Genomic DNA, 10,546 nt, shown 5'->3' with positions numbered 1-10,546 from the left:
AACACATATCACTTATGGTCATAATACATAATGTGTACATCACCGACCTGCCCATTTGACACAGGTATTATTCCACAAATGTGTTTCGTGGGTATCCAACGGTAAATCCGGACAAATCAGCCTCAAACATATCCCTCTAACGACTTCTGCTATTACCTGAGCTCAGAATTATTTTGTTTTAATATTTCTAATATAATTCTTCTGAGAGTCTAGTCTGTCTGCCGCAGATCCTCAAATCCAACCAATCGTAGATCTCTTATTTTTTTATTTTGAAGACCTAATTTTTCTTATCAAAATTATTAACAATTTTTTCTGGGTTTTATCTCTCGAGGTACCGGTTTCGCTGAAAATTCGAATTTTCAGTCGATAATCTCGTGCCAAAAATTTAAATAATCAGCAAAAGTTGTATATGACACGTGGAAGCGGAGGGAGGTAAAGGAGAAGGAATGAGACGTGCGGAAAAGCGATGAGAGATATTCCCTATCGGGTATTTACTAATATTGGAACGTGAATACGTGTCTTTATGTTGTTCACTACTTTTCCGCTTATCAGGGATTTTTTTTTCTTCGCTGCCCTCAATAATTCGATTGTAAAGTGATTTTAAAAGCTAATAAAAACGAAGTGGGTCACGCACTAACGGAAAAACGACAGTTACTCCAAATAAAAAATCATCTGCAAGAGGATTAATAATAATAAATACATCAATTGTCTCATCGAAAAAATCGCTCTTAATGCAGGGATAAATGGACATTAATGTTCATTTAAAATTTATATATATCGCGTATTTCTCTTTCTTTGTGGCATTCGTCCAAGCGATCGAAGGAGCGGGGAGAATTTTATTTCTAAATTTATCGCTTAAGGTCGTCGGCCCCCATGAAGGTTTTTCAAGTATCCAACTAACTTGCACTGTCCGGTATGTGCCATTACAAACTGAAGACCATTTTTGAAAATGAAAATTATTCCGCGAGTGACGGGACAAAGGAGAGCGAAAATCATTCCACGAAGTCCTAAACCAGGAAATTGAGCATCCAACATATCCAGGAATATCTCCATAACCAATAGAAATATCAAAATTTTCATACCAACCTTTTCTCTAGGTCTCAATGAGATCTAGAAAAAAGGTATCAATGAAAATTTCGGTGTCGTCTTTAATTTCTGAGATATTCACGAAATAGTCGGGGATTTGGATAATTATGAGTCTTTTTATAGCGGAGTTTCAGGTTTTTCACGCTTTATGGAGATTTTTATGGGTCGAAAGGTTGGATGTTTAGGATTAGAATAATCAACTGCGTACATCTCTGGACAATAACATAAGGATTTACTCCGGTGAATGCACGTGTTTGCATGAGGCACTTCCTGTCTGCAAACACGTGGAGCTACTAAAGCGCGCGAAACTACGTCATTAATGGTTTAACATTTCCTGGCGGGGGGGTGGGGGGCGGGGGATACCACGTGTATGTGTGTGCAATATTGTGGCTTTTCAAGCTGTGTAGATTTGTCATTTGTTGTTGGCAAAACGCCGGGACTTCAAGATGCGCAATTTCTCGAACCACTAGAGAAATTCGTAAAATTTCTTTGTCTTCACTGTTAAAAAAAAATTTTAACATCTTGGACGGAATTTTTGGCAGTTGCAGAAAATTCGGGTGAAGGCTGATAATATTTGGATTTAAAAAAATAATGTCGATGTAAAAATAAACCCTCGATCGTCATTCTCATGAATAAATCATTATTTTTTATGAATTACGGAGGGAACGAGAGAATTTAAAATTAAATCCATGGGTTTTACTATTTTGGAGCATCAGACTGCTTCGCCCTATTTTTTCTCGGAGTCTGACTAACGGTTTAAAAATTCATTAGCACCTGTTGGTGTGATCAGCGAAGAATGTTTATACAATTATTCACTAACAATTGTTACAGTGGACGTGAATTACTAGAACGTATCATTTTCCATAATTTTGTTTTCAATTCAGCTGATAACACATGCTTTATTCCATGAAGAGTGAATCAACGGAATTCCTTCACTGAATTAGTCAACACCTGAGTCACAATATTCTCCACCTGATGCCTGATCTATGTCAGTCTCTCGCTAATACCTCGAAAATGAAGGCCGATATCGATTTTTTCACCGATACATAATTCACAGAGAATAATAAGAGCTACAAAAAAGGTCCCACAAAAATTTGAGTAGCTCCCTTCAATCCCAAGATATTCCCAAAAATTCGATATTAAAAAAGCGAGGTTATTAAAATTCCTCATTTTGCACCAGAACTCCTGTTCAATTGATTAAAAAAATTGCAATAAACCCGCAATTGAAGCTGAGGTACTCCATTTATAAATAATAATGTCAACGAAGGGTTAAAAACGACCCAACGGACTTTGACAGCTCGTCTATTTCAATCCCTGGACACGTGTCTCCGACGCGTGACAGCCAGTGACAGCTCTAAACAGCTCTAAAAAATTTTCAAATAGAGAAAAAAAAAACAATAAACAACTCACCAAAACCGAATCCACTGGCCCGAAAATGTGTCCACGTTCCGTATGACGCAACAACCCGAATCAACGTGTCATCTTCCCAAACAAATGAAAAACTCGTTCAACTGTTCGATGAATGATCGATTAAAAAAATCGATCTAAATGCGTCGCAATCACTGGGACAACTGCGAGTGCAGTTTGACGTCCACCGAGTCCATCCTCTTCAGCCAGCAGTTGGTCTTTGTTGTATTGAAAGAAGAAAAAAATGTCAGATGAATAAAGAGGGAAAAAGGAACAACAATGTTGATGAACAAAAAGAGAGGGAAATGCACAAGGTAAAAAAGGCTGACAGCGTGTGTCTCGGGCACACGACGTTGAGTATCTGTTCGTGTTTAAAAGCAGTCGGTTAAAACTCAGAAATGAAGACTCAAGAGAGATGGAAGACACCGAGAGGAAGAGGTGAGTAATATATTCTCTATCTCGTTTAAACTCTCGGTGAAGTTTTATTCTGGTTTATTACGAACTTCTGCATCTGCACTCACTTTTTTTTTTCTCTCTTCTGTTGTCTGCAGGGAGTATTGACACATGACTGTGTTGTACTCTTTTTCACTGCGTCGAGTCATCGGGACAGAGAGAGAGGACGAGGTGGAGGCGGTTTCGGGGTGCGATAAGCTGGTGATAATGGACGGTGCGACAAAGCCCTATCTTTACTGTGTATCGCCATTTTTTGAGGCTTTCTCTCCCACTTGTGAGTGAATTCTTTTTTTTTATATTTTATTTTCAACGCCTGGTGGGTGACCTCCACTGCTGTGCGAAGGCGGAGAAGAGGGTCATCTTGCTGACGCAGATGCTCTATATGTTGGGAGATATGAATGATTTCGTTGAGGTCGTCTATTGCTCCAGGAGATTGCTGTACTACGCATCAATTTTCTTTTCTTGATACCCCCCACGAAATTTTATTCGTAATTATTATATTATTAAATCGGTTTGTTGTCTTGGAAAAAATTTTTCTACAAGACTCTTCATACAAAAATCTTCAGATTCCCAATAATTAAATTCAATTATCCGAAATAATTATCTCATTGGCATGAATGCAATGAGATATTATATGAGTAATAAAATTTGTTAATCAGATTTTGGTGATCTCCTGCATTTTATTGAAATGCGTACAGTGGTGGATTCAGGAAGTCGATACGCTTCGGAGGTTGTAGCCGAGGTGAAAAACTTGGAGGCGGAAGCTCAAGTACTTTTTCAGACGGAACGAGGAGGGAATAAATAAATCATGATAATTCTGAACAAAAAAAAAGCTAATACCAAATTCGATAACCGATTGTATTCAACTCTGAAGGCCGCACCCAAGGCCGATAATTTTCTTCCCTCACACTTTTTATCGTCGCATCCTTGTCTTTTTACATTGCCAAAATTATTTTACGACCTCCTCGTCCTGCATCCCAATGACTGCAATCAATTGCGACATGACCCTCGGATAGTGGAGTAATTGTTATCGTCGGATTAATTCGTGGAATTTTCTCGCCATTTTTCCAAGCTATTTCGAGCTTTTCGTATCACCAAGATGTGATTAATTGTTGAATGCAATTGGAGGTGAATTTTCATCATCCGGAATCGCGCGGAGTTATCATTATCAAAATTATTTATTATTTACTTGGTAAAACTTTCGATTTTCCAAACATTTTATTTTATCTGAATATTTGGATTGAGATTTCGAAATTTTCTTGCGTGTGTTTTTTTTTAATAGAATTATTTCCCTTTTTCAATTCAAAAATTATCAACATTGCCGCCGCGTGCTCTACCTTATTCACAAGTTCATTCTCTAAAATTGTCGACATTCTCGTGCACTATCTTACTGGCAGGTTCGACCTGAGAATTAGTTCGACAACTGCCAACAGAGCCTCTACTTTAGTCAATCCTCTTTGGTTGAACCCTCACCATCGGCACTAAAAATCTTTCCAACAATTTCTTCTAAATACGTCGATTGCAATTCACATCTCCGGAGAAAAATAAAATATTGACGGATTTATCGATTAATTCGGAGTGGGAAAACCTGTCACAATTAAATCGTTCCAGTGATTTTAAAATATTCAAAATGGCAACAATCCCGCACTAGCGTTCCACCGAGAGGCGTGACGACAGATAAAACTTATCAAATCACGTCGTGAAATTCCATTCGTGTGTGTACACCAGCCTGACGAATTGTCAAATCGTACTCGTGTCATATCCATTTTCCCAATAAATCCCCAACAACACATTTCTCCACGATATTCCATCAATGGAGACCTACGAGAGTGTTTTACTCGTTAAATCCGAGGTATTTGTCTTCAAAATACCCCCAAGGCCCTCGAACCGAGGCCACAGGTAAGTTTAACCAGTACTTCACCTGTTCCAGTATTTATTTCACCGTTATTGCACCTGCAGTTGCGGCTGTTAATGACAGGAAATGATTTTCCTAGCCCCATGTGGTTTTCTCAATTCACTTAAAAATCGAAATTTTATAAAATATTTTCGAGACGAGATAAATTATTGAATTCGTGCTAGCGTTGACGTTATCAGGACTGTAATCACCTCGAGATAATTCCTACTCATGATTTTGGTTCAGAGCTGCAGATTGGAACCTCCAGGAGCCATCGTGGACAGGAAGGATGCGCCTGGTATCGCAGGGTGACTCAATAACGTTGAAACTGGAGGACAAAATATCAGGGGAATTGTTTGCCAAGTGTCCCATCGACGTGTATCCAGGAATAGCTGTTGAACCAGTGACAGATTCATCTCGTTATTTCGTACTGAGGATTCAGGATGACAATGGAAGATCGGCATTCATTGGGGTGGGATTTCTCGACAGATCTGACAGCTTTGATCTCAATGTTGCACTTCAGGATCACTTCAAATGGCTGAAAAATCGCGATCAGATCGAGAAGGAGAAGGAGCAGCCGAAGCAGGAGCTCGATCTCAGATTCAAGGAGGGAGAGACAATAAAAATAAATATGAAAATCACGAAGAAGGATGGTAGTGAAGTCGCTTCGAAAAGCAAGCAGCGACCTCAGGGAGGACTGGGACTTCCACCACCACCTGGTGGAGTTAAAATTGCTCCACCACCACCCAAGACTCCAACCTCCTCACCTGCTCATAAACCAGCTCAGAATCAGGGTGCCTCAGAGTGGGGTGAATTTGCAAGTGCATCTCAGGGACAACAGCCAGCTACTTCTCCTGGCTCGACCAATGCCAGTTGGGTACAGTTTTAATTCTATCGAGATCTCTGCACGTTCTTATTCAATTCGATTTATCAATCCGTGTTGTGGAATATGTTTAATTCGCACACAATATGTAGGATTCGTTGATAATATCAGTTATTTCGAGGGGATCGAGCAGAACAGAACAGAAGAAAATATTCAATATTAATTTACTAGCGAATAGGTAAAGAGTGACGAGTCTCGATATCTCTGGATCCATCAGAGATTGTCACCTTTCACTTCTTCATTGCTGAATTTATCTTGACTAAAAATTAAAAAATGGAATGAGGATTTATTTTCACCAGTGGATGAAGTATGGAGGATAGTTCTCGAATTAGGTATTAAGACCTCCCCAGAGTGCACTAGAATGGATTAAAGATTTTGTTGACAGTATTAGTCCAACACGAGTATTCGTGAAAGTCTTTTTTTTTTATTATTAAACCGTGTATTAGCTTTCTCCGTCGTAAATACCGTGCAAGTATCAATTCAATGAAAAAAAGGTCATGTGATACACATGTCAGTTTGAAGGAACAATTAATACCCTGCAATTCTGTTCTGTTCTGTTTACAAACAGAGACACGTATCGAGACTATATTTTCATAGCAGATTGTGTTGACGTGCGTGTTTCTGAGAAAATCCCTGAGAGCCTCGATGAATGATCACTTGACCACCGAATTAGGGCCTCGCTGCCACTGGCATTTGTACATAAATGATTAGACAAGCCACGTCTAGCTTTAAATTATTAAAGCCTAAACGAGAACGAATTAACAAATGGATAATTACTCACAACTTAATGTCTAGCATTTGTTGCTGCCCTCTTAAGCTCGATTCACAGAGTCAATTATATTTTTCGAGTGATTAAAAAAGTATATGGAGTGGTGATTTCTTTATTTTTTCGGTGAGCATGCTTGTTATTGATCTGCATTGAATGCAAATCAACCATTTAATTTGTAAATAATGTTGTACATCCTCTTTTCGTTTGCGATTCAATGTTATCTAGATGATGTTTGGATGAGACAAGTTTTCAGAATATAATTCTGAGTATGTGTATGTAATGAAAGTAAGTAATTATTCTGACCAAGCTCCACGTATGAAAGAATTTCACAGAAAAATGTCGCCTTTTTTTCAAAAATCTGGATTTCATTTCGTTGGGAATTCTGCGAATTTTTTTCATACGTGCCAGGTAATGAATTGATCTATTAAGTTTGGAAGAAGAAAATCCATCGTTGCAAATGCTGGATTACACTTGTTTCCTCGGACTCTGCAGCCACCACAATTCCTCAAACGATTGACATAGAATCAATAAGAATAAAATTATATTGTTATACAATAGAATCACGAGATCTAATTAGAAGTAGTTGTACGAGAGATGATCGCTTGTCGATCGACGACGAATATTATAAAACATATATCATTCCCATGTATATTTTTCTGGAAATAAAATGAAACAATTCGAATCCTCATTTTTTTTTTCAAGTTCCATGGAGAGTTGTGGTGACAAATTATTTAATTTTAATTATTAAAAATTGAAAGAGTGAAATACTCGTTTTACCTTGCATCCCACCATGGGAGAAAAACCGAAAGTAAGAGGAAAAAAAATAAAAACGACAGATTACTATCACATTCTATTGTACTGTATTATCTTCTGACCGTCAATATAATAAATGGCATGAATTAGCACACACAAGTACGATAACACCTGTGCTCATACAAATAAATACTCAATAGGGAGTCATTGCTGCTCAAAACGCACGGGTCTATCACAATTCATCGGGTTCTCCGTATTCTTTATTTTTTCATTTCTCTGAAATCATGTGGGTGATTATTATACCGTCAGTTTCTAAAAATTAACAACGTTTATGGCGTGGTACGTTGAGACGTAGGCCCCGCATCGTTAATGCGCGATTCAATTGGCGTTGTACAGGCCGTTGAAGTTGATCAGCCGAGAGGGTCATGTTCTCGTCGCAGTCGATGGTGCTGAGGACGACCAGAAGAACCCCCAGCACCTGAAAAAATATGTAATTTTTCATAAAATGCTTAGGCGCTCATTTATTCATTTTTGAGTAGAAATTCTCAATTTTTCTTACCAGGCATACAATAATGAGCAGTGTATAAACATGAATACTAGCAGTGGGCAACGATTCGACTTCCTTAAGAGCATCAGCAGCCTCTGGCAGATCTGACTTCAACTCCAGAGCATGTCGAAGATGAACAGCCGCTTCTTGGAAGTGGCCATAAGCCTGAAAATCACAAAAGGTGCCAATAAAGGGGAATTCATTGGACTTCAAGTTTTGAAGGTCAATAGAAATTAACCCTTTACCTTGAATATCTGTCCCAATGTGAGATACTGCTCCCAAGCATTGCGATCTGGTGGCTGGAGCTCCAGGGAACGTCTCGCCAGATAAGTCGCATCGTCAAGGTACTGTAGTGCCATTAAAACCCTCGCCAGATTGAGTAACACTTCGGCATTGTGAGGAGACACTGCCAGTGCTCGCCTGAAACACTCGATAGAACGCTCAGCATTGCCTTTAATCCGCCAAAAATTGCCAATCTGGTTGTACAATTGCACCGACTTTGGTTTCTGCAAGAAAATCCATTTGAATGTTATAAATAAATGATCCAGGCACTTGAATAGCGATAATAATTTTATTTCCATGGAGTACCTCTCTCTTGGCCTTCTTGAGACGTCTCTCCAGCAGATCAATGTCCACATCCTCGACCTTGGTGCTCCCCTTCTTGAACATTAGGGCAACGTGGGGCTCTGGTACCAGTGGGTGTTTATTTCGATTGGCAATACCCACGAGATTATCGTAGTACGTGTAATTTACCGGTTTACCACAGTCCAGGACAATATCATCGCACTGCTGACCAGTGGTGCAGACACTCTGCTCAGTCCCACTGGTTGACGATGATGTTGTCTCGGTGATGTTGGATGGCTCCGTCAATCCGTAGGACATCAAGTGTCTGCCAATTTTTAGGTGGAGAATATTTTAAGGGGCTCTTTTAATGCTGGAAAGCACAGCAAGCCACACACAAAACACTAACTACGGGCAAAAACAGAAAACTACAGTTAGATACGACTGGGAGTGAACGTGCTCCATTGGCTCTCATCACTGGATATTTTATAAAATTCTAAAAGAAAAATTCATTTCACCTGTGGACATTTTAAAATCAGACTAAACTAAGTTCAACATTGAAATCGGTAGCGGCAATAAATATAAATTAAATCTAAATAGTTCCCTGTGGTAACACGATTGTTTAATAAAAAAGCGATTAAGACAATTTTCCACATAATTAACGAAAAAATGAGGGCGAGATTTTATGTCACGTTGTCCTCGAGGTATGAAATCATCACTGAAAACATTAATGCAACACTGAGGTGACCCTGAACATTGCTCCTACAGGCAATTCAAGTGCTAGGTGGCAAAACACGAATAATCATGCCTGGAGATAAACAACCTCTAAAAACGTGATAACACCGAGGATGCATGCAGCTCACCGATCGGGATTTCCAGTGACAAAGCTACTGTACTCGTTGCAGTAAACCTGTAGTTTCTCCCGACTCTCGGTAGCTGCTGTTTTGCTCCATCCCTGTCCATTGCTCGAGCTGACTGTTGTTGCGAGGATGTCGAAGATGAGATCGTCCTCGACGGTGGATGAAAATTGTGTTGCCTTAACAACACCATCAGCACTCAGCCTCCAGGACGTGCGACTGTTGGACAATCGCACCTGAAACACCAGGAGGCATATCGCATAACTCGCGATTCGCCCGTCCGACCACATCCCCAGGTCTGATGAGCTCCGGTCACCTCTGATCTCCAGGAGTTACTTGTGCACAATCGAGTGAGTAATTTTGACGTAACCTTAACACTAAAGGCACCACATCATCTGGCATCACTGGAGTGGGGCAGTACGGGACGGAAAGTGGTGGATTGCGCGTGCGTTGGCGTTGCGATGGGCGCCCTCCATTACGTGAATTCAAAATTAAATTTCAACATCTCCCCAAAGAGGATTGACTGAAGTAGAGGCTCAATTCTGGGGGTTTGAGCGACCCCAGTGGCATCGTAGTACTGCACCCCAAGAGAGGGAGGGCGCAACACGCAACGCGGGGGTGTCCATCAAGTCGACGGGGTGAATTTTATTTTCTGCTGTACGAATGCTTTTTGTTTTTCATTTGTTTAACTGAAATTTAGCCGACTGTAGCACGTACGGAAGGGGGAAACCACATCTTGTGAAATTTCAATGGAAAAAATTATTCAATATGTTGAAGATATACCACTAATGAGTTTATATTTTTAAATGAGCCAGTTGTCCTAGTGGTAATGTGCTCGGCTGGCACGCCGGCGGCCCGGGTTCGATCCCGGCATCATTCATTTTTTTTTTTAAATAATTCCAATTTTTTTTTTTTGTTAATGGCAAATCAATCGAAATATTGTTTAAAAACTGAATATTTGATAATCGAGGAGATATGCAATGAAATTGAACAATTTGACATTTTTTAAAACGAAAGTTTTTCAATATATATACTCCTAATGAAATTATATTATTGCAATGGCGTGTTGTCCTAGCGGTAACGTGCTTGCCTACCACGCCAATGGCCCGGGTTCGATTCCGGCATCAATCAATTTTTTTTTTTTCATATTAATTCCAATTTTTTTTTGTTAATGGCAAATCAATCGAATTATTGTTTAAAAACTGAATACCTACTCGATTGTCATGTTCCCCTGATACTTTTTCAAAATTTGTTAATGGCAAATCAATCGAATTATTGTTTAAAAACTGAATACCTACTCGATTGTCATGTTCCCCTGATACTTTTTCAAAAATTT

The 10,546-nt window shown here is 39.4% G+C and overlaps 2 protein-coding genes across 3 annotated transcripts; one reads left to right on the top strand and one right to left on the bottom strand.

The window, feature by feature from the left end:
• Positions 1-2,502: 2,502 nt before the first annotated feature.
• LOC105269239 (NECAP-like protein CG9132) lies at positions 2,503-7,174 on the top strand. Of its 2 annotated transcripts, XM_011309323.1 has the most exons (3): positions 2,503-2,931; positions 3,045-3,220; positions 5,087-7,174. In XM_011309323.1, the coding sequence occupies exon 3, from the start codon at positions 5,130-5,132 to the stop codon at positions 5,727-5,729; it is 600 nt and encodes a 199-aa protein (XP_011307625.1). In that variant the 5' UTR covers positions 2,503-2,931; positions 3,045-3,220; positions 5,087-5,129; the 3' UTR covers positions 5,730-7,174. The 2 variants fall into 2 exon arrangements, with proteins under 2 accessions (XP_011307625.1, XP_011307624.1); XM_011309322.1 differs by lacking the exons at positions 2,503-2,931; positions 3,045-3,220 and adding an exon at positions 4,357-4,845.
• A 155-nt stretch (positions 7,175-7,329) lies between these two features.
• LOC105269235 (uncharacterized) lies at positions 7,330-9,626 on the bottom strand. The gene is made up of 5 exons (XM_011309317.1): positions 9,217-9,626; positions 8,381-8,681; positions 8,038-8,298; positions 7,805-7,957; positions 7,330-7,723 (listed from the first exon to the last, which is right to left on the bottom strand). Exons 1-5 carry the CDS (start codon positions 9,498-9,500, stop codon positions 7,565-7,567), a joined length of 1,158 nt encoding a protein of 385 aa, XP_011307619.1. The 5' UTR covers positions 9,501-9,626; the 3' UTR covers positions 7,330-7,564.
• Positions 9,627-10,546: the final 920 nt, after the last annotated feature.

Source organism: Fopius arisanus, unplaced genomic scaffold, assembly GCF_000806365.1.
Source record: "Fopius arisanus strain USDA-PBARC FA_bdor unplaced genomic scaffold, ASM80636v1 scaffold00066, whole genome shotgun sequence".
In the NCBI taxonomy this organism is placed as follows: domain Eukaryota; kingdom Metazoa; phylum Arthropoda; class Insecta; order Hymenoptera; family Braconidae; genus Fopius; species Fopius arisanus.
Note: the sequence above shows the minus strand (reverse complement) of the source record. Positions and strands in the feature narration are given on the sequence as shown.